This window comes from Lingula anatina, chromosome 8 (assembly GCF_051362555.1).
Source record: "Lingula anatina isolate TDL-2025a chromosome 8, LinAna3.0, whole genome shotgun sequence".
NCBI lineage: Eukaryota > Metazoa > Brachiopoda > Lingulata > Lingulida > Lingulidae > Lingula > Lingula anatina.
The window spans coordinates 2720854-2748849 of record NC_141774.1 but is presented as its reverse complement, the minus strand read 5'-3'; the positions used below and the strand labels follow the sequence as shown (position 1 = coordinate 2748849).

Sequence of the window (27996 nt, the reverse complement as noted above, 5' to 3'; positions counted from 1 at the left end):
TTAATTGCCAAGTTGGTGGCGGTGTCAATATATTGGTGCAGATAAATGGTGTAAGCGTGGCCAATTGGTTCAAAATCTAGGACGGGGCTGACCTTTACAAATCAATGGGAATTAAAATTTCTAGCATTAATGGGGTGGGGCATTTCTGTTTGTAAACCCGACTGTTTGTTTATCTCAACTCTCCTCATGAAGGAGTCCGAGTCTGCGCAGATGCGTTTCCGGTGCATTTCCAATTCTCAGACGACACGAAGATTCCGGCTAAAATGGTAAGCAGCATACCTGTTTATTATTTGCGAAAGATGTTTGTAAGTCTACTGCTCAGCTTATTTGCCTGATTGTGCGATTGTGTGTGAGTTCGTGGTCGTCCGGTGATAGAGGCCACAATTTTCAATTTGTAGATATAGATAATAGTTAAAATGAACTGATTTTCTTCATAATCTTGTTTAGTGATTTTTTCGTTACAAAATTCCTGAAGATGTGAAAATTATTTAAGTTTGTGGTGGAGGTTGCGTGAATGACTCAAAAACAGTGATTGTTGACCACGTCAGACATGCTGAAAACTTTTCAGAATGGTCGGACATTTGGACCGGCAGTAATGAAAAATTTGCTGGACCAAATGGATTTTTGTTGGACCGAAAAACACCCTATTCGTTTGAGACAGATACTGTCAGTAAGATTGGGAAGCTAACTTTGTTTGTGAATGTGATAGGTTTAAAATGGAGGGGAAAAACGCTTTGGGTTTTATATAATTTTAATAGTGAAGTATGTCGAATGATGACTGTAAATTCAAAATTGTGGTTCTTAAAACAGTTATCGGTCCTTTGTACCGACCAAGTCCAATTTTTTACCGGTCTGGACAAATTTTCCCTGTCATGACTGATCGGACCAACAGTTTCAGCATGTCTGCATGTACTAGTAGTACTCTGTTAACTGTACATGTATGTGTGATGAACACGGGTTTGTTATGATCAATCATAGCCAAGTAGATCCAAAACTCTAATTATCAGTTTTTGGATAAATGCTGTTTCATGATATCAAAAGTTTGAGAAACGATTTGTTTTCATTGATGTCTGATCCGTGGTGGTGATATACAGATACTGGGCCCTTATTAGCTAGTGAGTAACGGGAGTGCAACAGACTGTGAATTGCACTGGTGCATTACATGCCTGTCTTGTTCTACGCACTACCTGTGGTTTAAATGAATATATAGCAAAATATGATGCATATTCTAAGTGGTAAGTGTGCTCATAAGATTAGTGCCAAGTTAGAATTTTTTATGGCCATGTCCCATTGTTGTTGGAACTTATAATTATGGATGTGAGTATATATAACAAGCGTAAGTGTGGAACAGAGTGCTCAACAATACGGAGCATTTGTACACAATTAAAATAAATAAATAAATAAATAATCAAAAGACATGCAATAACCCTGACTCCGAGTTTCACGGGCATACCCAGAAGGTATGCCCGATCGTCAGGAGGTTTATTTGAAAATGGTTTAATTAGCAGTTTTGCATACACAGCGTGACAACACTTACGTAGCACGCCGTGTTAGTTACGTCACTTTATGCCGACACATGGTAATTATTTCAGTTCTTTTATTCAGAGTATCTGGTGTTATCATTATCAACAGTTTTTCGTCTAAGCAAAGATTGCATAGGTGCTGATTTCTCCTTTGCGGTGTTGATTTCTTTATGATGTCCCATCTAATGTCATACTGGGTTTTATTTTCTGTTAATTTCCAAATGTATTTGGATAATTCAGTATCTGCAGCATATTTCTTGTCTCTAAATGACTTGGTGTGATTATTGTATCTTAAATTGCCCACCACAAAGACCTATATATTTCATGCATTTGTCCTTAGTAGTAACTGATGCTTGGTACACAATGTTGCTAGACAAACATTCCCCTCTCAAAGGACACTTACTTGGAGCTCTACAATTACATTTCTTATCTTGAGTGTTAACTGACATGTTTTTGAGAATTTTTTTTTTTCGATCTGTTGAATAATCGGTAAAGCTTGCTTCCGCGAGGGAAATGTTTGTCTAGCAACTGGAGGAATATATGCCCAATTTTCGTTCTTACATTTTTCGAGTATGGTGGGTTGAACCAAATAAGTTTCCTGTTTTGTCTTTTCACTGTGACGAGAGCTGCTTGCTTTAGAGTTATTACCCAACGACATTACGGTATAGCCCGCGGTTTGAAGGGCCGTCGTGTATACGTTATCTGATTCTTCTGCTACCACTCCTTCAGACGAAAGGGGTTGCAATCTTTTGCCGATGGTTTTAGGAATGTTCCTTATTATTGGGGGGGGGGGGTGGGGGGGTGATTTGAGTTTTTGTGAACATAGATCGGCTGGGCGTTCGGTTTTACAAACGGCCTGTGTTTCCCGGATTCTAAGTCTAGGTTAACTGTTGATAATGATAACACCAGATACTCTGAATAAAAAAACTGAAATAATTACCATGTGTGGGCATAAAGTGACGTAACTAACACGGCGTGCGACTTAAGTGTCGTCACGCTGTGTATGTAAAACGGCTAATAAAACCATTTTCAAATAAACCTCCTGACGATTGGGCACACCTTCTGGGTATGCCCGTGAAACTCAGAGTCGGGGTTATTGCATATCTTTTGTTTATTTATTTATTTATTTTAATTGTGTGTGTGTGTGTGTGTGTATGTATGTATATATATATATATGTATATATATATATGTATATAACAGCACATCCATGATACTGGATAACAACAATGGGTTATCATCTTTGAATGTCTTTCAAAACATTCCAATGTGTTTGATAACAATGGGAGCACTTTCTTGCAAAAGAGGATGGATTTGCCTTATTGTAACATTCATTTTTATGTACAGACACAGATGTGTCTGTACATATTGCCATCATCTGCGTCTGTCCTCGCCGATGTCGGCGCCGTGCACTTTCCTTGTTAACACGATAAGTGGAGGGCAGTTTTACTTTTTGGCTTTATATTTACAGAGCTGATGAATATTCATAAAACGCAGGTCAAGTTCGAAAATCAGCATGATCGGGCCATTATTGTAGAAGTTATGCTGTTTTTTCATTTTTCAGCATATATGCAACACTGTTAACACATTTCAAGGAAAACCGATAGGCCTGTTGTCATGAAACTCACAGGAGTAATCAATCTTACTAAAACACAGATCAAGTTCGAAAATCGGCATGATCGGGCCACTATTTTAGTTGTTATGCTGTTTTTTTCACTTTTTAGCATATATGCAACACTGTAAACACATTTCAAGGAAAACCAATAGACTTGTTTTCATGAAACTCACAGGAGTAATCAATCTTACTAAAACACAGGTCAAGTTCGAAAATCAGCATAATCAGGCCGTTATTAGTACCACTAGCGTATACGCTGGCGGTACTCATGGTTTTAGTCCTGACCCGTCTCGTACAGCTCCTGCGCCCCCGCCGGCTCCTGCGGCTCCGCAGTCGGGCGCCGGAAACAAGTCACCGTTACCGCTTCTCCTCCTAGACCGCCAGGACCTGTGTCCCCATCTCTTGGATTTAGGTCACATATGATCTCAACTTGAACACCCTGGTTTTTTTGTCTCTGTCGGTGCATTGGCCTGGGCGTGACACTTGTTTAAATGCACCCTTGTCAAAATTTTTGAAAATTCAAGGCTAAATATCTCCCAAACCAAAGGAATTATGGGAAAAATTACCACAGAAGCCTGACCGAAAGTCATATCTGGAGATTCCAATGCCCTTGGATTTGACTTTTGACCTTTTTTTCAAGGTCAAACAAGCCAAAATTTTCTAAAAATGGGAATTTTCTGCAAAAAATATTTGTTTGTGCTATTTTTTGGAAACTACACAGATCTAAGCTCTCCTGTTATAGTGAGGGGTTACAATTGGGGACTCCTTTCATCTTTGGGAGTTTGGGGTCAATCGGTGCTTTTTCACGGGAGAAGCAGCCATTAGATACCGAAACTGAAAACTTGCTTTTATTCTGGAATGGTAAATGCCAGAGACCTTTTGTTCCTTGCATTTTGTAAAACTTGTCAAGTGCAATACTGGAGGTGGTGTCCATTTTTTTGTTTTAGATATGGTTTAGGCATTGCGCTATATCAAAAATTACAACATCGCAATATTCAGTGGGGAAAATGTTAATATTCCAAAATTACCAGAGATATGCCCATAGTTACTATTGAACTTGAATAGGAAGTTATATACTGGTAATCTAACTGTGACCTTGAAATTGACCTTTGACCTACTTTTCATGATGAACTGCACTTTGAAGTTTTCTGATCTTTATATCTCCAAAACTGGCAAAGATACGCCCATAGTTACTATTGAACTTGAATAGGAAGTTATATACAAGTAATCTAACTGTGACCTTTAAATTGACCTTTGACCTACTTTTCACATGACCTTTAAATTGACCTTTGACCTACTTTTCACCATGAACTGAACTTTGCAAATTTTCTAGCCCTTATATCTCCAAAACTGGCAGAGATACACCCATAGTTACTATTGAACTTTAATAGGAAGTTATATACTGATAATCTAACTGTGACCTTTAAATTGACCTTTGACCTACTTTTCACCATGAACTGAACTTTGCAAATTTTACATCCCTTATATCTCCAAAACTGGCAGAGATACACCCATAGTTACTTTTAAACTTGAATAGGAAGTCATATACTGGCATTCTTATTGTGACCTTGAAATTGACATTTGACCTACTTTTCAACATAAGCTGAACTTTGCAAATTTTTTTATCCCTTATATCTCGAAAACTGGCAGAGATAGGTCCAAAGTTACTATTGAACTTGAATAGGAAGTCATATACTGGCAATCTTACTGTGACCTTGAAATTGACCTTTGACCTACTATTTATGATGAACTGCACTTTGCTTGTTTCCTGGCCTTCATATCTCCAACATTGGCAAAGAAATGCCCATAGCTACTATTGAACTTATATAGGAAGTCATATACTGTGACCTTCAAATTTACCTTTGACCTACTTTTTATCACAAACTGAACTCTGCATATTTTCTTGCCCTTCATATCTTCAAAACTAGCAGAGATCTGCCCAGTGTTGTCCCTAGGTTTTCTCTTTTGTCAGCATACCGGTATATGCAATACTGATAATGCATTTCAAGGAAAACCAATAGGCCTATTGTCTAGAAAATCACAGGAGTGATCAGTGTTAGGAAAATACAGGTCAATTTGAACATCTCCTTGATTGGACCATTTTAACTGTTATGTTTTTTTGATTTTTTTTTTTTTTTTTTTTTTTTTGGCATATTTTGAGAACTCTTGTTTATTGCATTTTATAGAGCTTGTCAAGCACAAGACTGGTGGTGGTGTCCAATTTTTTTTTTTTTTTTTTTGGTGGGGGGGGGGGGGCATACGAATGCGCTTACTCCAGCTGGTGGTACAATATCCAGAGGCGGTATCGCCTCTCTGATCCTCTAGTTTTATAAGTTATGCTGTTTTTTCACATTTCCTCAAATTTCCTCAGATTTAATTCTTAGGCATGTTAATAGCCTTATTATTTAAGTAATAAGATACGTAAAAGTGTTTGTTTGACATTTCCTGCATCTTTACAACATTGTTAGTTGATTATGTAAACATGATGGTAAACTTGTTATCATGTATTGTGTAATCAAGTGTCAAAAACGGAAATAACTCGTATCATTGCAGTTTGTCAGATTCAATCATCCACTATGTTCAGAATCTCAGAATGGAGGAAATTGGACATTTAACACTGTTCTATTGATACTTTTCTCATCTCATCAATTTTCTTAGTTGGTCATAAAAAAATGGCAGTAAAATGTTTATTTTGTTTTATGTTAAAAAAGTGTTAAAAACGAAAATAAACCCATTTCAGAACAGTGCTGTCTTGTTTACATTTTGGCATTTTCAAGATGTGACTTTGAAGTTCCATGGGCCTGAAGACCTTTGCTAGTCACATTTTCTGAATATCTGTGATACTAATATTTTATAATTAAAAATTGATGGTCATTATGCTGTTAAACATTATGTGATATTGCATCAAAATGTGAAGAAACCCCTATTTTGGGCACTGCTCCCATGATAACCATTTAAGGAAAATCATGTCACTTACTGTTCTCAAACTTACAGGAAAGAAACATGGGACTAAAATACAGCTTCAGTAGGCAATGCAGTCTGTTTGGTAACTTTTTTTGGCAGTTAAACAGTTTTTTGTGAAAATTTATTTTTTCACATGTTGGCATTTTTAAGGTGTGACTTTGAAGTTCCATGATCGTGAAGACCTTTGCTTGTCATGTTTTCTGAATGTCCATGTTACTAATATTTTATTAATAACATTTGATGGTCATTATGCTGTTAAACATTATGTAATGTTGCATCAAAATTTGAAAAAAAAAACCTGTTTTGGGCACTGCTCCTATGATGATCATTGAAGGGAAATCATGTCACTTACTGTTCTCAAACTTACAGGAAAGAAACATGGGTCTAACATACAGCTTCAGTAGGCAATGCAGTCTGTTTGGTAAATTTTTCTGGCAATTTAACAGTTTTTTGTGAAAATTTAATTTTTCACTTCTTAGCATTTTCAAGGTGCGACTTAGAACCTCCACGGGCTTGAAGACCCATGCTAGTCACATTTTCTGAAAATCCATGACACATATATTTTATTATTAAAAATTGATGTATTATGCTGTTAAGCATTATGTAATGTTGCATCAAAATAGAAGAAAACACAATATTTGGTGCTTCTGCCATGATGACCATTATGGGAAAACCGTGTTACTTATGATTGTCAAACTTTCAAAAAAGAAACACAGGACTAAAATGCAGCCCGAGTTGGAAAAGCAGTCTAATTGGCTTCTTTTTCTGGAAGTTTTACATTTTAGTGAAATATTCATTATCTTTTTGGCATATTCATTGTGGGACTCTGAGCTCCCATGGACATGAAGCCGGATGGTAATCAAATTTTCTACATGTTCATGCTATTTATAGTCAATAATCAAACATTGGTGATAATTATTCTATAATTTATTATGTAATGTTACATCAAAATTGACAATAATCTTTTTGCACTGCTACTGCAAACATTATGAAAAGAAAACTGTGTTATTTATTATTATATTTAACTTATGAGTATGATTTTTAGGATTGGCATGCAGTTCAAATTAGAAAGCCAGGTCAATTGGGTTACGTATCATTTATTATTGAATTTTATGCAATTTTGTGTGAAATTTCATTTTTCTCATTCTGGCACTTTCTAAGTATAAACTTGAACTCTGATGGGCCTGAAGCCTTATGCTTTTACTTTCGTTGGTGTTACCTGTTGTGCAAAATTAAAATTTGATGTTGACTGTGCAGTTAAACATTATGTATTATTGCATCGGAATTGGTAGTCTCCTTTTTTGTGCATTATTGTTTTGTGCTTTTCTTAAGTTGTGACTTATGGGCCTGAAAGACCTTTGAGAGGGTCAGTCTGTAAATTTCCCTTGGGTATCACTTAGCTAATTTCAGTATTAAAAAATAATTTGCCTAATTAATCGGCCATTAAATGAGATTACATAAAGCACACTTGTTGATATTTCCCTGTAAACTCCCATAGGTTAAGCTCTCTGCTAGATTAATAATAAGGAAGCAGTGATAATTATGCAGGTGAATTTTGTTTAATATTGCAAATAAGTTTTTAATATATATATATCAAACTCAAAGATTAAAAGTTTGAATAGCAGCTTCATTGGAATTATATTTACCTCTGCCAAGGAGGTTATATTTTCACCCCTGTTTGTCATCAACATAACTCAAAAAGTTATGGACCGATTTTGCTGAAATTTTCAGGAACTGTCAGAAGTGGGCCAAAGAGGACAATAATCAATAATAATTAACAATTGCTACCTTGGCAGAGGTCTGCACTCTCGGAGCACTTTTCTAGTTTTGTTATGTTTTCCTTTATAATTTTTTCTCAAACACTTGCATTTGTGACTTTTAACTCTCATCCGCCTGAGGCTCTGACATTTCTGTATTTCCACATAAGCAGTTGTATTGTTTTTTATGTCTTTAAAAATTATGTTACTTATGTAATATTATTTTATGCACTGTCATCATTTTTCAAATATTGAGACTTTCATCATGTGAATTTAAACTCATGGTCCTGAAACTGTAATCTTATTGAAAGGGTAGATTGAGACCATCTTCTGGGTCTTCCGGAAGACAGTCAGGTTATTAAGTTTATATTGCCTGGTATCTATTTTTTCTTCTGTTGGAAGACCAACAAAATGGAGGATGGATCAAAATAGATACTTTGGAATACTGTCAGAAAATATCTCTGGGTCCGCTCATGTTATTGACCATTTTACCTGTTGTGCATGATTAAAATTCAGTGTTGACTGACAGTGCTATTATAAGCATTATTTATTATTGCATCAAAATTGACAAAATGACCTATTTTGCATCTTTATTTTCTGTTTTTTGTCTGTACATTTGACAGCTTTGCAGGGACAAAATTTTTGAAAAATGTCACATACTTTTCGGAGGTAATCATCATTCATTTTGGTGCCCCATGTTTTGAAAATGATTTTCTTTTCAATGGGAGGGGGTGCTTTTCATTTAAGCATTTACTTGTCATTTACTTTATTATACTATTGATGCAGTCTGTATACAGATTTAAATACAGGTCTGTACATTTAAATGTTTTTATCTGTCATGGTGTAGAATTAGAAATTAAAGTAATAAAAATTAATTCCCATTTCATTTTTTTGCAGGCAGGGCTTGTTTTGTTAGTTATCTTGGTGCTGCATGCCTGCAGTGAAGTAGATTTGTCAAGTCCAAATTTGTCTCTGTGTCACTAGATGCCAAATGGGAGTCGACACCACTGATGCTAGAAACTAGGTATAGCCTGAATGACCATGCTTGGCAATGAGTTCATGGACTGCATTTATAAGAACCAATAATAAATTATAAAGACATGGGGAAAATCATTGTCTGACAGGTCATCCCCACTTGCAGATATGCCAGAGGCTAAACATAGTCTAACAGAAATAAGATACTTAGTTTGACCAGCACAGAATTGGGAGCAACTGCAGATCTTTTGTAGCACAGGTCATCTGGACCTTCAGTTCTCAAAATTTTTCCTATGTCTGAATATTTGTTAGATATAGAACACTTGCTAGTTCTAATATATTTCTGTCATAGGCCTTGTTCAGAATTGAAGTTATCATACTAGCTGGATTGATCTATCTCAGTGGGAATTTTGCTTAGGTACAGTCAATTTAATCAGCTTAATTTGTCTGGCATGCCCCCTCACACAGCAACATGAACAGAGTCATAGACCACAAAGCTTTCCTGACTTTACCCAAGTATTTTATAACCCCATTCAAACGAGACACTTTCAATCGCGATTAGTGCCAAATCGCGATTCTATTGATGTAAAGTTTCTAGTGTGAACGCAGTAGAGACGCCAAATCGCGATTCAAATTAATCCTACTCGAGAGGTGGATTCTATCGATGTAAACTTAAATCGCGATATAAAATTTCCTAGTGAGAACGGGATCGATGTTAACACCGGAAGTTGAGGACTTAAGAATGGTCTCTGAAAGTCGATGTGTGTATTGAAGGGATACAAAAGCAAAGCTTTCAAAAAAAAAAGGATTTTATATGTGAAAGCACTTTGTTTAAAAAAAGCAAATGTTTCTTTATATAACCCCAACTAACATCTGAGATTATGAAAAAGATAATTGCATCACATCATCAATGTTGACTTTACATAGCAACCCCTACCTTTATCACTAAAGTATGTCTCAATAACTTGTTTATTTATATAAGTTTTAAGGAATATTGAAAATTGGCCCTTGGTAACTGCATAGCATAGTGGGGCCTTAAACAGATGATCTTATTTTGGTATGGGTCCTGTGAGCATGTGCCTGAGGTCTTATAAGCAAAGACAGTCACTTAAAGTTAGCTCATAGTGAAAGATAGTCTGAAGGTTTTGGGTTGACTTAGTTTTACTATGAAGCTATATATATATATATATATATATATATATATATATATATATATATATATATATGGACAATTAAAATCTGAACATGAGGCTTTTATTATCTACTAAATTTTCACAACCTGCATAAGCTAAATGAAAATGACTATATCATTTCAGCGAGTTTCTGGCCAAGGAGAGTAATGCCATGCTGTGGGCTTTTGTGGATACTGTGGCAGAGGCCAACACTGCTGACATGCAAGATAGTAAGTATACAGTTTATCTGAATGATGTGATTTCATTTTGCATCTAATCTTTTATACGCGGTGGTGTCTACTGGTTTAATTGCCTATTTTAATGAACTACATATACTTCAAAGAATGAACTACATGCTATTAAAAAGATTGTTTTATGAATTGCCAAGAATATACTTCAGTTTAAGGATCAGTGAGTGACCCTCATCAGTGATCAATCAGCAGTTGCTATCTGCATTGCATGATATTCCCAGTCACTGGAATGCTGTTTGACCTTTTTATAAATTCAATATATTTGAAAAGTAAAATTATTTGCTATGTTTAATAATTATGTATTTATGTTGGGCGTTAACGGGAGTCACCCTAACAATTTTATGAAAAGGAGTAAAAGAGCGGAGCGTAACAGATTGTGAAATGTGTACCTACATACCATGGGCCCAGGGGCCCAACTGCTCCATGATAAGTTCTGAAAGAGAAATCTGTACACAGCGAGATGTCTGTAATACATCCTCTACATAATTATTAAAGGTGGGAAATTTTAAAAAGCGCCCTGTATTTATGTACAGACGAAGTCACCTGCGTGGGAATTTTTCATTTTGGCAGCCCCATAAGTGGAAAACCGGTTCACCTTTTGGCTTTAAACTTTAAACCATTTAATGAAAACCATGTCATTAACTTTTCTCAACTAACAGAAAAGAAACATAGGACAAAAATACAACTTGAATTTGAAAATCAGTCTAATTTTGCAATTCTGCAAGTAACTCTCTTAGCAATTTTATTTTTATTGTTTTTATGTACAGACACAGATGTGTCTGTACATATAGCCATCATCTGCGTCTGTCGTCGCCGTCGATAAATGGAAAACTGGTATGAAACCTACAGAACTGATGAATATTCATAATACGCAGGTCAAGTTCGAAAATCAGCATGATCGGGTCAATTTTAGGGAATTTATGCTGTTTTTTCACTTTTTTCAGCATATATGCAGCACCGATAACACGATAAGTGAAAAACCATTTTACCTTTTGGCTTGAAAGTTACAGAACTGATGAATATTCATAATACGCAGGTCAAGTTCGAAAATCGGCATGATCGGGTCATTTTTAGGGAATTTATGCTGTTTTTTCACTTTTTTCAGCATATATGCAACCCCGATAACACGATAAGTGGAAAACCATTCTACCTTATCCTGTTTTTTTTTGTTTGTTTGTTTGTTTGTTTTTTTTTTTTTTTTTTTTCAATTTTTTCAGCATTTTTATAACACCGATAACATGATAAGTGTAAAAATGTTTTTCCTTTTGGATTGAAATTTACAGAACTGGTGAATATTTATAATACGCAGGTAAAGTTTGAAAATTGGCATGATTGGACTATTTTTACAAAAGTAATGCTTTTTTTTTCCCTTTATTCAGCATACATGCAACACTGATAACGCATTTTAAGGAAAACCCATCAGCCTTTTGTCTTGCAACTCACAGGAGTGATCAATCTGACCAGTATACAGATCAAGTTTGAAAATAAGCTTGATCAGTTAAGTTTTGATGAAGTTATTAGCCTTTTTGTATATAAGTGGTTTTCCTTCAGATTTAATTCTTAAGCATGTTAACAGTCTCATTACGGCACTAATTGGATATGTAAAAGTGTTGTTTTAACATTTTCTGCTTCTTAACAATATTTTTAGTTGATTATATAAAAATGACGGTAAAGCTATTATCGTGCATTGTGTAATAAAGTATCAAAAATGGAAAGGCAGTTCGTCAGATTCAATCATTCACTATGTTCAGAATCTCCAAATGGAGCTAATTGGACATTATAAATTGTTCTATTGATATTTTTCCTATGTCAACAATTTTCCTAGTTGATCATTTAAAAATGACAGTTAATTGATTATGGTTTTTGTAAAAAAGGTGTTGAAAATGGAAAGAAAATCATTTCAGTACAGTTATCTCTTGTTAACATTTTGGCATTTTGAAAGTGTGACCCTAACTTCCATGTCCTTGGAGACCTTTCCATATCACATTTTCTGAATATCCATGATACTTTTATTTTTTTATAAAAAAATTGATGGTCATTATGTTGTTAAGTATTATGTTATATTGCATGAAAACCCTATTTTGGACACTGCTGCCAGGATAGCGATTAAGGGAAAACCATGTTACTTATGATAATCAACCTTACTGAAAAGACTGAAGTGCAGCTTGTGTTGGAAAACCATCGTAATTGTTATCTGTTTTGAAAGCAATGCAGTACAGTGCTATTTGGTGCAATAAATGTATATGGATAGTAGGCAGTTAATTCAGGGTTATAAAATAATTTGCTTAATTGATTTTCAAGTTATTTCAGGGTTATAAAATAATTTGCTTAATTAATTTTCAAGTGGGCATTAATGAGATTACATAAACACACATTGAGATTTCATTGTAAAGTCCCATCGGTTTAGCTTTCTTAACTGTGTCACATAATTAGGAATCGATGATTATTATGCAGGTAAATGTTATTTAATATGGAAAATAAGTTTACAAAAAAAATTTTGTGTAACGCTTACATTAATGCTAAAGATGGATAACAGTGCCTTATTATTCTCAAACTCAATAGGGTTATTCATATCATGTTAGTAATTGTACAGCTAGATTAAAAGTTTGAATAGCAGCTTTATTGGTATTTTTTGTTATGTTTTATTTTACATTTTCTTTTATTTTTTATGCTGTTTTTTCACTTTTTTCAACATATATGCAACATTAATAACACAATATAAGAAAAACAGCTTAGCCAATTGTCATTATACTCACAGGAGTGGTCAATCTTACAAAAATGCAGGTTGAGTTTCGAAAATCAGCGTTATCGGGCCATTATTTTAGAAGTTGTACTGTTTTTTCAAATTTCCTCAGATTCAATTCTTAGGCATGTTAACAGTCTCATTATTGAACTAATAAGATACGTAAAAGTGTTTGTTTGATATTTCCTGCATCTTTACAACATTGTTAGTTGATTATGTAAAAATGATGGTAAGCTTGTTATCATGTATTGTGTAATCAAGTGTCCAAAACGGAAATAAACTCTTATCATTGCAGTTTGTCAGATTCAATCATCCACATCTGCCATGATGACCATGATGGGAAAACCGTGTTACTTATTATTGTCAAGCTTTCAAAAAAGAAACACAGGACTAAAATGCAGCCCGAGATGAATAAGCAGTCTAATGGGCTTCTTTTTCTGGAAGTTATACATTTGAGTGAAATATTCATTATCTTTTTGGCATATTCACTGTGGGACTCGGAGCTCCCATGGACATGAAGCCGGATGGTAATCAAATTTTCTACATGTTCATGCTATTTATAGTCAATAATCAAAAATTGGTGATAATTATTCTATAATTTATTATGTAATGTTACATCAAAATTGACAATAATCTTTTTGCACTGCTACTGCAAACATTATGAAAAGAAAACTGTGTTATTTATTATTATATTTAACTTAAGAGTATGATTTTTAGGATTGGCATGCAGTTCAAATTAGAAAGCCAGGTCAATTGGGTTATCATTTATTATTGAATTTAATGCAATTTTGTGTGAAATTTCATTTTTCTCATTCTGGCACTTTCTAAGTATAAACTTGAACTCTGATGGGCCTGAAGCCTTATGCTTTTACTTTCGTTGGTGTTACCTGTTGTGCAAAATTAAAATTTGATGTTGACTGTGCAGTTAAACATAATGTATTATTGCATCAGAAGTGGTAGTCTCCTATTTTGTGCATTATTGTTTTGTGCTCTTCTTGAGTTGTGACTTATGGGCCTGAAAGACCTTTGAGAGGGTCAGTCTATAAATTTCCCTTGGGTATCACTTCGCTAATTTCAGATATAAAATGTAATTTGCCTAATTGATAGGCTACATAAAGCACACTTGTTGATATTTCCCTGTAAACTCCCATAGGTTAAGCTCTCTGCTAGATTAATAATAAGGAAGCAGTGATAATTATGCAGGTAAATTTTGTTTAATATTGCAAACAAGTTTTTAATATATATATATATATATATATATATATATATATATATCAAACTGAAAGATTAAAAGTTTGAATAGCAGCTTCATTGGAATTATATTTACCTCTGCCAAGGAGGTTATATTTTCACCCCTGTTTGTCATCAACATAACTCAAAAAGTTATGGACCGATTTTGCTGAAATTTTCAGGAACTGTCAGAAGTGGCCCAAAGAGAACAAAAATCAATAATAATCAACAATTGCTACCTTGGCAGAGGTCTGCACTCTCGGAGTGCTTTTCTGGTTTTGTTATGTTTTCCTTTATAATTTTTTCTCAAACACTTGCATTTGTGACTTTTAACTCTCATCCGCCTGAGGCTCTGACATTTCTGTATTTCCACATAAGCAGTTGTATTGTTTTTTATGTCTTTAAAAATTATGTTACTTATGTAATATTATTTTATGCACTGTCATCATTTTTCAAATATTGAGACTTTCATCATGTGAATTTGAACTCTCATGGTCCTGAAACTGTAATCTTATTGAAAGGGTAGATTGAGACCATCTTCTGGGACTTCCGGAAGACAGTCAGGTTATTAAGTTTATATTGCCTGGTATCTATTTTTTCTTCTGTTGGAAGACCATCAAAATGGAGGATGGATCAAAATAGATACTTTGGAATACTGTCAGAGAATATCTCTGGGTCCGCTCATGTTATTGACCATTTTACCTGTTGTGCATGATTAAAATTCAGTGTTGACTGATAGTGCTATTATAAGCATTATTATGTACAGACACAGATGTGTCTGTACATATAGCCATCATCTGCATCTGTCGTCGCCGTCGTCGTCGCCGTGCACTTTTACCGATAACACGATAAGTGGAAAACCATTTTACCTTTTGACTTGAAACTTGCAGAAATGATGAATATTTATAATACGCAGGTCAAGTTCGAAAATCAGCATGATCGGGTCACTTTTAGGGAATTTATGCTGTTTTTTCACTTTTTTCAGCATATATGCAGCACCGATAACACGATAAGTGGAAAACCATTTTACCTTTTGACTTGAAACTTACAGAACTGATGAATATTCATAATACGCAGGTCAAGTTCGAAAATCAGCATGATCGGGTCACTTTTAGGGAATTTATGCTGTTTTTTCACTTTTTTCAGCATGTATGCAGCACCGATAACACGATAAGTGGAAAACCATTTTACCTTTTAACTTGAAACTTACAGAACTGATGAATATTCATAATACGCAGGTCAAGTTCGAAAATCAGCATGATCGGGTCACTTTTAGGGAATTTATGCTGTTTTTATGTACAGACACAGATGTGTCTGTACATATAGCCATCATCTGCGTCTGTCGTCGCCGTCGTCGCCGTCGTCGCCGTGCACTTTTACCGATAACACGATAAGTGAAAAACCATTTTACCTTTTGACTTGAAACTTGCAGAACTGATGAATATTCATAATACGCAGGTCAAGTTCGAAAATCAGCATGATCGGGTCACTTTTAGGGAATTTATGCTGTTTTTTCACTTTTTTCAGCATATATGCAGCACCGATAACACGATAAGTGGAAAACCATTTTACCTTTTGACTTGAAACTTACAGAACTGATGAATATTCATAATACGCAGGTCAAGTTCGAAAATCAGCATGATCGGGTCACTTTTAGGGAATTTATGCTGTTTTTTCACTTTTTTCAGCATATATGCAGTACCGATAACACTATAAGTGGAAAACCATTTTACCTTTTGACTTGAAACTTACAGAACTGATGAATATTCAAAATACGCAGGTCGAGTTCGAAAATCAGCATGATTGGGTCACTTTTAGGGAATTTATGCTGTTTTTTCACTTTTTTCAGCATATATGCAGCACCGATAACACGATAAGTAGAAAACCATTTTACCTTTTGACTTGAAACTTACAGAACTGATGAATATTCATAATACGCAGGTCAAGTTTGAAAATCAGCATGATTGGGCCATTTTTAGGGAATTTATGCTGTTTTTTCACTATTTTCAATATAAATGCAACACTGATAACACAATATAAGAAAAACGGATTGGCCAATTGTAATTATACTCACAGGAGTGGTCAATCTTACTAAAAAGCAGGATGAGTTCGAAAATCAGCATAATCGGGCCATTATTTTAGAAGTTATACTGTTTTTTCACATGTCTTCAGATTCAATTATTAGGCATGTTAACAGTCTCATTATTTAACTAATAAGATGCCTAAAAGTGTTTGTTTGATATTTCCTGCATCTTTACAACATTGTTAGTTGATTATGTAAAAAACATGGTAAACTTGTTATCATGTATTGTGTAATAAAGTGTCAAAAATGGAAATAAACTCATATCATTGCAGTTTGTCAGATTCAATCATCCACTATGTTCAGAATCTCAGAATGGAGGAAATTGGACATTTAACACTGTTCTATTGATAGTTTTCCCATCTCATCAATTTTCTTAGTTGGTCATATAAAAATGGCAGTAAAATGTTTATTTTGTTTTATGTTAAAAAAGTGTTAAAAATGGAAATAAACCCATTTCAGAACAGTGCTGTCTTGTTTCACTTTTTTCAGCATATATGCAGCACCGATAACACGATAAGTGGAAAACCATTTTACCTTTTGACTTGAAACTTACAGAACTGATGAATATTCATAATACGCAGGTCAAGTTTGAAAATCAGCATGATCGGGTCACTTTTAGGTAATTTATGCTGTTTTTTCACTATTTTCAATATAAATGCAACACTGATAACACAATATAAGAAAAACGGATTTGCCAATTGTAATTATACTCACAGGAGTGGTCAATCTTACTAAAACTCAGGTTGAGTTCGAAAATAAGCATAATCGGGCCATTACTTAAGAAGTTATACTGTTTTTTCACATTTCCTCAGATTCAATTATTAGGCATGTTAACAGTCTCATTATTTAACTAATAAGATGCCTAAAAGTGTTTGTTTGATATTTCCTGCATCTTTACAACATTGTTAGTTGATTATGTAAAAAACATGGTAAACTTGTTATCATGTATTGTGTAATAAAGTGTCAAAAATGGAAATAAACTCATATCATTGCAGTTTGTCAGATTCAATCATCCACTATGTTCAGAATCTCAGAATGGAGGAAATTGGACATTTAACACTGTTCTATTGATACTTTTCCCATCTCATCAATTTTCTTAGTTGGACATATAAAAATGGCAGTAAAATGTTTATTTTGTTTTATGTTAAAAAAGTGTTAAAAATGGAAATAAACCCATTTCAGAACAGTGCTGTCTTGTTTACATTTTGGCATTATCAAGGCGTGACTTTGAAGTTCCATGGGCCTGAAGACCTTTGCTAGTCACATTTTCTGAATATCTGTGATACAAATATTTTATAATTAAAAATTGATGGTCATTAAGCTGTTAAACATTATGTAATATTGCATCAAAATTTGAAGAAACCCCCATTTTGGGCACTGCTTCCATGATGACCATTTAAGGAAAATCATGTCACTTACTGTTCTCAAACTGACAGGATAGAAACATGGAACTAAAATACAGCTTCAGTAGGCAATGCAGTCTGTTTGGTTATTATTGCATCAAAATTGACAAAATGACCTTTTTTGCATCTTTATTTTCTGTTTTTTGTCTGTACATTTGACAGCTTTGCTGCCTTGTTTAAACCATTCTAACCTTTAGACAGAGAATAATCTACTTAAAATTGAATAACTGCTGTCAAAATGTATGCAACAGTGCAGGAATAAGTTAAATGGAATTGTTCTCATTATTACATGAAAAATGGAACTTATGGATGTACAGGGAAAAGTGATATCTAGCATTCTACATGCATGTCCTTGAGGTCCATTGAGTGAGTGTCATTTTGGTGTCCAGATGTACATGAATTCACCAGAATGAAGTGATGTGAGTTATCAATGTACTCAGAAAAATTCAGCATTTACGTTTTTTAAATTATCTGGAATTTAGTATTATATTTGAGGTGGTGAGAAGCTGCCCCATTTTGCCACTAGTTTATGAAACATCTATAAAATCGGGTTTTTCTGACTTCTCTCATACATTTTAACATTCCCTAAGATAGCTCAAATAAGAGCCAACAATCATATCTGAAGGAACGTAATGATCATAAATTTACTGTTCAAAAAGGAACAAAACAATATTTCCATGATACACATACTATATGTGGTTCTGGGTCTTTGGGGTAAGAGTGAACTGAACCGCATGTATGGGGTGACGGTCTCTATGGGGTTGAAAAGTGATGAGCATTATTTAATGAGCATGTTTTTTCCTTTCAGAAGAACCTAAGGAAGTGTATGAGATGATTCTGTCCATAGCAGAAAAACTTATTCCTTCCAAATTACAACTGGGCCTTCTCAAGTTTTCATTATCATTAAGATCTTATTCACCAGCTGCAGAAATGCATAATCAGGTGAGTAAACAGAAATGTCTTAACATTTATATGTTCAGGTATGGTAGTATGTGCACATATTGTCGTCCTGTAGATCCATCCAGGCCCAAAGCTAAGCTGAAAGTTATTGTTATTTAAAATTATATTCCTACACTTAAATTCTATCAGCCATTTGCAGCTTACTACAGAACTTGATAAAAACACTTTCTTCGCTGTCAGGTTTCAGCTCTTGCTTACCTCTGCTTTCATCTCCAGCTTGATGTGGCGATGCGATCACACAGTCAGAATATCCATGAAAGCTCACTTGATTGTGGGTACCTAGATAACTCATTCAGTTGTCACATTCTTCAAGTTCAGAAAGTTTACACCACTTTGATGATGATCTCTCTCATTTCTACTGGATCTAAGTGTACTGCTGCAGATAGACTTTTTTCCTATCTTTTCAGTCCAGCATCTCCTTCACTTACTCTGCAATTTCTGATGATTTTGAACTTTCAAAGCAGTTTTTATGTACAGACACAGATGTGTCTGTACATATAGCCGTCACCTGTGTCTGCTGTCGCCGTGCACTTTTACCGATAACACAATACGGTAATATGCCAAACAATTCGACCAAGATTGATTAATTAATTTCATGGAAATGTCATTTTGGTCGAATTGATTAAAATATAGCAATGGAAACCTTTGATATCGTCAGATTGTTTGGGGCATCTGCCAAAACGTCCATCTTACGGAAGTATTACATTTTACCCAAAGTGTTACACAAGATAAGCTGCAATTTTCGCCTAACACGTCTTTCAGGCACGTTTTATCATCCTTTTGAAATCTTATTTTGCTGTGTACAATATGTGCTAACATTACTTAACATTCAAACAGACGACAGTTATAATTTCTATCTATTTATTTCCCTCTTCTACGATCATTTACATGATGCGCTTCACAAGTGGGACAAATATTTCCCCGGAGACAGGTGTTGTAAACAATGCCCGGTCACTTATATTTGAAACCGGCAGCTTTAGTGGACTTAAACTAGTTATGTGATCTACGTATGCCCTATTTGAATTTTAATATGACAACTAAAATCAACCGAATAGAAATTTTTTTACCAGTCTGAGATCAGTTGTTTTCAACTCGCAAGGCTTCCTCGGCGTCGAGGCGTAGACGTATGTACTTCCGAAGAAAATTCAATCACCCCTATCAAAGAATACCAACTGGTACTCAAACGGAATTCAGTGTAACTTAAAATTACTTTTAAGTATTTAAAGGGATAATAACTCTTTGTATGATATCTATATTTCACAATAAAAACATTGTGAACAACTCGTAGAAATATAACATATTCTGTTTTACCACAAAAACGGCAGTTATAGCTATTATTCAGATATCTGAGCTTGTCTTCAGACCACGTGACCTCCATAAATGGCTGTACTCAGTTATAATCTCTTAAGAGATTTTAACAAAAAACCAAACTGTTTAGAAAAAAACCAGGGACTAACTTTGAATGTAAAAATGGATTCATTAACCAATGGTAAGTATGGAAAAATTGTTGTTTACTCCTGGAAAATTCATTTTTTGGCCAAAACGAAGAGTTATTATCCCTTTAATTTAAAAAGCATGTCATATTGAAATATATTGAGAAAAGGCAAACTATGGAGTCTACCTGTGCCGATAGACATATGTTGTTGGCACTCTTCCGATTTTCTTACTTATATACACTCCCTGTGCACAAAAATAACGGTGCATATTGAAAACCCCACTGATACAACCTGAACGTAAAATAAGCATTTAATCGCCATAATTTTCACAAAACAAATGCATTTATAATTTGACGTGAGGATTGAGCACACACAGAAATGAGAGACTGGTCTTATCTGGTCTGCTCCAGCATACCTAGCACAAACCACATGTTAATAAAGACGGTCCCATTGTGGGGGAGGAGGTCACAGGAATGGAGTTCTTCATGGATTATGCTAAATAATATCAACATTTCATGCATCTGGAGAAATAAAAAGTGACTCACAGGTAACGAAAATACCCAGTGGGACTCTCTGGGAAGCTCCCAAGGAGATAAGGAATACACCATTTTTATTGTTGACAAATCAGTTATCCATGTAGGTGAACAGCTAAATGTGTTTGTCAGATTTTGACAGCGCGTGGTATTTGGCGCCAAGAAGTCTGGACGGTCGATCCCGCTGATTTTTCGGTCGATTGTAGTAAATGCAGTGTTGACTTTAAGAACATTTCCCCATCTGCATATATATTTCAGTGGATTCAGGTGTATGTCAAGTCTGTATCTTGTCCCCAATTCTCTTCCTTGTAACCATCCACTGGGTCATGAGAAAGACAACATCCGACAAACCCAGAGGCATCCAGTGGACTCTCCTATCCCAGCTTGACCTTGACTTTGCCGATGACCTTGCCCTCCTGTCCTCCAAACACAGCCATCTCCAGGAGAAGACTGACCTTCTGAGTAGCTTTGCTGCAGGACTTTCCATCAGCACCACCAAAACCCAGGTCATGTGCATTAACAACAGTACGACAGCACCTATCACCGTCATTGGGAAACCACTTGTGTCTGTCGACGACTTCACATATCTGGGAAGTCTAATCAGCAAAGACAACGGGGCTCAGAAGGACATCAGGGCAAGACTTGGCAAGGCCCAGAGTTCATTCGCCAGCCTCTGCACAATCTGGAAGTCAGAGCAGTACAGCTTACACACCAAAGTCCATCTTTACAACAGCAATGTGAAGTCTGTTCTGCTCTACGGGTCTGAATGCTGGAGAGTTACTAAGTCTGCGTGAGCAGAGTAGAGTCCTTCCATAACAGGTGTCTCCGCAGGATCTGCCGCATATTCTGGCCAAATAAGATCTCCAACCATGACCTGTACATACTGACAGGGAGCCAGAGTATTGTAGGGCAGATCAAGCGACGGCGATTTAAATGGCTCGGCCATGTACTTAGGATGGACGAGAACCGAGTACCAAAGGTAGCTTTGAGATGGACACCACCTGGAAAAAGAAAGAGAGGAAGGCCCAAGACCACCTGGCGCCGAACAGTGATGGCAGAGCTGAGGGAGGGGGACCTTACATGGGGACAGGCCCAGCACGTAGCCAGAGACAGGGCCAAATGGAAAGAAGTGACTGCGGCCTTATGTCCCACACGGGACGAAGAGCACTGATGATGATGATATATATTTCAATCGAACTTGAAAATAAATTACTTATTTTTCCCAAACTTTTTATCGCTAGCAAATGCTATATATGGTCTGTATGAAGGTATTTACGACATATTCTACCCACTGTCGATATTTGGTTTCATCCAGAACAGACCTTTTTTTATTCTTCAAAATCCCCCCCCCCCCCCCAAGTTACGGCATTAGTCAGCAAGGGCAAGTCTGCTTAATTAGCACAAATTGTATGTCTATAAGCAATTTTAATTGTCATCGGGGACAAAGGAAATGACAGGTATGTCACGCTTCCAGATTAGATTTTCAATTAATTGTTTCTTCCTCATTGACGAGAGCTATTGAAAGGAAAAAAATTGACAAAGGGTCGCGACATGCAGCATCTATTTCACTGGCTTGAAAATTTACCCGAGTCTCGCCGACGATGTGGTCTAACAATCAAAACAAGAAAAAAATTCTGTCACATGATTTTGACGTATGGACTAAATGTTTGAGCCCAGAAAATTAAATTTTATAATATAATTTTTTTGGTCGGATTGACTGGTGCCTGTCAAAATGCTTGGCACATTACTGTAAGTGAAAACCATTTTTTCTTTTGGATTGAAAATTACAAAACTGATGAATATTCATTATATGCAGGTCAAGTTCGAAAATCAGCATAATCAGGCCATTTTTAGGTAAGTTATGCTGTTTTTTTCACTTTTTTCAGCATTTATACAACACCGATAACATAAGTGAAAAACCGTTTTACCTTTTGGCTTGAAACTTACAGAACTGATAAATATTTATAGTACGTGGGTCAAGTTTTTGCTTTGACAACATATTTTTTATTGATCATATAAAAATGACAGTAAATTGATTATTTTGTTTTATGTAAAAAAGGTGTTGAAAATGGAAATAAACTTTTTCAATACAGTTTTTTCTTGTTTACATTTTGGGATTTTCAAAGTGTGACTCTGAACTCTATGGGCTAGTTACATTTTCTGAATATACATGATACTTTTATTTTATTATTAAAAAATTTATGGTTATTATGCTGTTAAGCATTGTGTAATATTACATCAAAATTGAACAAAACCCTATTTTGGGCACTGCCTCCTTGGATTGATCCTGTTAGATTGATCTAGGTATGGGAACTTGTTCTGATGCTTGTTACACATTTTACTTTCATCCTAATCAACTGTTTTGCAGAATTAAAATTTGATGTTGGCTACGCAGTTGAGCATAATACATTATTGCATCAGAATTGACAGTATCCTATTTTCTGCATTTTTATTTTCTGCTTTTTGTCTGTACATTTGACAGCTTTGCTGCCTTGTGTTTAATAAACATTACTTTATCCACAAGATAATTTCCCAGAGGATTATTTTATCTAATGAAAGTGTTATCCAATGGATAGCACTATCCAGTGTTGATGAAACTGGGCTTACATGTTTCCAAATGTAGGTGATAATTTCCGTCAGTTCTTTATTGCATTTAGTTTGAAGGAAAATGTATAGGCAGTTTCAGTGTTGCTGCCACAGTGGTAATATTAAAGTAAAGGCTGATTTGTAGCCAAGGCATTTTGAAAATCCTTTCATACAAGCATCCGTTTTATTCTAATCTTCATCAAATTGAACAATTTTAGGATATTTAAAAGACATACAATATGCATTTGTCCTTCATATAAAAGTATGATTAAATATTAAATATATCAAGTTTACAATATGTAAAATGGCTATATCAGAATGTGTCTTGCATATTCTTTGCAAAATATGTCTGTCAATTTGCTTTTGAATTTGCAGGTGGAATACTCTGAATATCCTCCTCACTCTGTCCTGGATTTCCCTGCTGTTGTCCTGGATTTCCCTTGTGTTATTCTGGATTTCCCTGCTGTTGTCCTGGATTTCCCTAGTGTTGTCCTGGATTTCCCTGTATGATAGCAGATTTGACCACTACATTGGTAAATGAGGGTAAGCTTGGTGCACCTACATGAATATGTAATTAATGCATCAGAATACAAAAGGCAGTAAACTGTTAACTGCTTTTCTTAATGATAAATCTATTTTAAAGTTCAATTTGTCTTTGATAAAAAGGAGGAGATACACTCTGTACATATTGGTCACTCTCACTGAATACATAATTAATAGCAGCATATTTAGGGTAAATGTAATTTTGCAACTATGAAATGGCGTGGGTGTGGTCTACAAATTAGTACTCTTTTCTTATTCCATAAAAAATGGCATGAATTTACACAACCACACAAATTTGTCTAGGCATATTTTATCACAAGAAGACAGTACAGTCTTGTTCTTCACACCCTTTGTTTCTGGTCTTTTTGGTCTTTTTAAGAAATTTAAGCTATGCCCTGCACCAGCTGGTGGTACAATACTTAGAGGTGGTATTGCCTCTCTGATCCTCTAGTTTTTTTTTTTTTTTCTTTACAGTTTTTTGGCTGTGAGGTTAGAATTATAATAGAATCAAAATCAGTCCAGTTATATTTATCTGTAGTGTAAATGCTTGAATACTTGACTTGTATACAAAACGTCCACATAATTTGACTGCAGTCACAGAAATCTCAGGTCACATACTGTAGATGGCTTCTTTTATTGATTTGGAATTGTAAAACAGATTTGTGTTCAATACATACCTATATTATTTTATTTTAATTAAAGACCATACATGAAGCTCAGAGGGGAAGATAAGGATTGGACCAAGGGGTAAATGAAGACCTCAAAACAAAAAGATGGACATAGCTGTGGCCTCTTTGTTTTACTTGTGAGTCAAGTTTTGACATTTTCATGAAAATTATATTTATTATTGCATTGTAAGCCAACTGGAATTATATGAGGGAAAATATAGAAATCCTGTTTTCTTTCATTAAGGCATATCTAGAGTAAAAAGTATACTTTTAAACAACTAAGAAGTAATGGTGATTGATTGACTGCTTGATATTCTCATTATGAAGTGTTTCATATTGAAGGTTTTTATAATATTGAATGTTTTTAATAAACTCATTTCAGAATGCCCTCATTCTGTCCAGGGGTACAGACTTGGAAGTTTACCAGTATCAACTTTGATACTGCCAACACGAGGAACCATGTGCAGTTAACTTTTCTTAAAAGTAACTTATACACTGTATTATGTATTATATATTATAACTTGCAAAAAAATGGCAAGTATATATTGGTCTGCTCATTTCATTAATTGATGGATTTGGGTTTTAAAAATCTGTAAATGGGTAACTGGGCAAGAATGAAGCCTGTTGATTTCTTAAAGCTTATGCCTATGTTTAAAACAAGTTCAAAGTTTTGATATTAACATGGGCACAGTGTATTGAATTTTAAAGTCTGTATTTATTAAGTTATGGCCTAATGACACCAAATTGCAGGAAGTGATACTAGGTTATGACATAATTCTTTCAACTTACCAAGTTTCATCCATAAGATCATGTTTTTGTCTATATATGAAAAAGATTTGAAATTTACATTGGAGATCCCAATTGTAATTTGCAACAAATGGGTCATGGAACATACCTAGCACAAAGAGAACAAAAATAATGGTAGATAGAAATGGTGGAATCCAAGTGGCCAAACATAATATTGTATAATAATTATATGCAAGTGTCAAAATTATGAGTTCATTTTGCCTTGGCAGTCATGTACTTAAGTTTGAAGGTCTCATGTAAAAATTGAAATGTGTGCATAAGTAGAATTTCTTGCATGTTATTGTACTTGTATGTGTACACGTTCATTGTATTATATATAAACGTATTATATTTATTAGAATTTCCTGCATTTTATTTCATATTTTGAGTTCATTGAATTCTGTATTGTTGTAACTAATCACCACAACATTGATACATCTGATCACAATAAACTGTACATGTGTATACTTGTATGAAGTGAATTAAACATTTGGGAGAAATGCAGTGATGAAATAAGTGAAGGCAGCTTTTTATAAATTCCTTTTTTTTCTTATCAGTGAACTTGAGTACATGTATATACCATACACATGGAGCTATTTCATATTCAGGGAATCAATTACTTACACTTAAAGTTGTATTGAGAAGATGCAAATTTAAGATATTTTATGTATTTTCTAGTTTTGTGGGCATGGCAGGCTTCCTTTAATGTCCTGGCATGGAGGATACTCCAGCCAGTTTTATGCTGTACAGATGTTATAGATAGCTTGATACAGTGGGGAAAATTTCCTTGGCACTATAAGATAAATGAAATACTATAATACAGATATAGGCAAGGTTCCTATTGTCACAGCAGGTAAAGCCCCCGTCACACTTATTCGGAATCAGCAGGAATCAAGCAGAACCAGCCGGAATGACTAAATTAAAAAATCCGTACTATATTCGGGAAGAAATTTCAAATTGACCTAAATTCTTGTAAGAATGCCGTTGGAATACTCAGATTGCGCTTGAATCTGCCTGAAATGATTCTTACACATTTGGGCTGTATTAGTTCTCAAACGCAACTCGAATGTAGTTGGAAAACTAGGAATATCAATAATGCTGTCGGGCCGGCCACAAGAATGGGTTAAAATATTTGGAATGCACTCGGAATTTTTAAAATGCTCTTCGAATATCCAGGAATGCACAAAGAATTGTCTTTCCGACGGCATTCTTGCTCATTTTACCTCTAGTGTGACGGTGGTATAAAGGGTGTTATTCTTTTTGGGTCCTAATTAAGTCTTTAAGCAATGGACCGTTGATGTCCACAGTAAGTGCTATCTAAATTGTTACTGCGCAGACTGTACAATTATTGAAATTTGTGGAATGCACACATGTACATGTAGTGGCTGTTGTGTGGAAGAATAAGATTGAAAATGATTGATACATCTCACACATGCAGTACACATTTACTAGACTAAGTACATTTGAGAAAAGAGCCGCAAGGAACATGTTTGAAAGTCGAAGGTTAATACTTTTTGGAGAACTGATGTTGTTGTCATATACAGTTGCATTTGGTTTGTTGCAGTTTGAACAGTGTTCCTAGAATATTATATGTATGTGATCAGATTGTTCTTTATTTTTTCACAGTAATTATTTGCCATAGAAATTATGTGCATTGTTCATAGTGTGCCCATACCGGACTGAATTTTGTAACAATAAATTATTTATCTGTATGTTTATTTGTTATTGTTTTATACTACAACCATGAAACTTGGAAAACGGGAATAATTGTGGAAGGGGGAATCCCCCATCGCGACTACTGCTACCACATTCATAGTTTTCAAAAGAATTCTTAATTTTACATAACTTATACATCAGTGCCTTGACATAATTCTGAAAATTGAGAAAAGGGTGCTTTTGTAGTTATCATTTTTATATACAGTCACCCAAGTTTGATGACAACATTGACACTACCCAGCAGGCATAGTTGCATTGGATCAACGTTGAAAACAGGTTGATACGTTGAATTGCCGTTGATCCAGCCACGTCGAAACACCGTCATAATGTGACGTTGACTCAACGTTGTATTTTGGTCAATGACACAACCTTGCAGTTATGGATTGTAATTTAAAATATTAATTATTGAAAACGTGATACTTTGTTTATCAATACTGTAACTAAATTTATCAAAATAATAACAAAATGGTTTTAAAGTAAAAGTGACAGTTGTTTTGTGTTTTTAGTTAACTAGTGAATTTTCTTAACTTGTTATTCAGAAATACATTCCAATAAACTGAATTGCTCGCAAGCTCAGCTAACACTAGGATGAATAAGTTACTGTAAATGTGATGGAGTTAGCAGTTCTTGGTAACCTGTTATAAATAGACAGGTTGTGACTGTGACTTTGTTATATATATATATATATATATATATATATAAGAGAACAACTATATATTAATCTAAACCTTGGAAATTCTAACTTAAAGGCCATACATTTATTTAGCCATCAAACATGTCCTACCGCTAAACACATCCAGGCTTATTTCCCGCTGGTTGGGGTTGATATAACATTGTTTTCTGACGTTGATACAACATTGTTATCTGAGGTTGACACAACTTTCAAATCCAATGTTTATTCGATGTCTACTCAACGTTATGGTTCAATGTTGTTTCAACGTTGAAACAACATAATTTGCCCGCTGGGTATTCACTTTAATATGAGCTGCCTGTTTATAACGTGCCTTCAACTTCAATGTCATCAGCATATAATGGGACACAAATAGTGCCAACC

The 27996-nt window shown here is 34.9% G+C and overlaps 1 protein-coding gene across 2 annotated transcripts; it reads left to right on the top strand.

Moving 5' to 3' along the window:
* Positions 1-166: 166 nt before the first annotated feature.
* Positions 167-26938, top strand: LOC106153890 (UDP-glucose:glycoprotein glucosyltransferase 1). 2 transcript variants are annotated; one of them, XM_087019395.1, is made up of 7 exons: positions 188-266; positions 8755-8881; positions 10149-10234; positions 18523-18656; positions 23605-23772; positions 24475-24577; positions 24823-26938. In XM_087019395.1, exons 2-5 carry the CDS (start codon positions 8868-8870, stop codon positions 23737-23739), a joined length of 369 nt encoding a protein of 122 aa, XP_086875521.1. In that variant the 5' UTR covers positions 188-266; positions 8755-8867; the 3' UTR covers positions 23740-23772; positions 24475-24577; positions 24823-26938. The 2 variants fall into 2 exon arrangements, with proteins under 2 accessions (XP_086875520.1, XP_086875521.1); XM_087019394.1 differs by lacking the exon at positions 8755-8881 and having other exon boundaries at positions 167-266.
* Positions 26939-27996: the final 1058 nt, after the last annotated feature.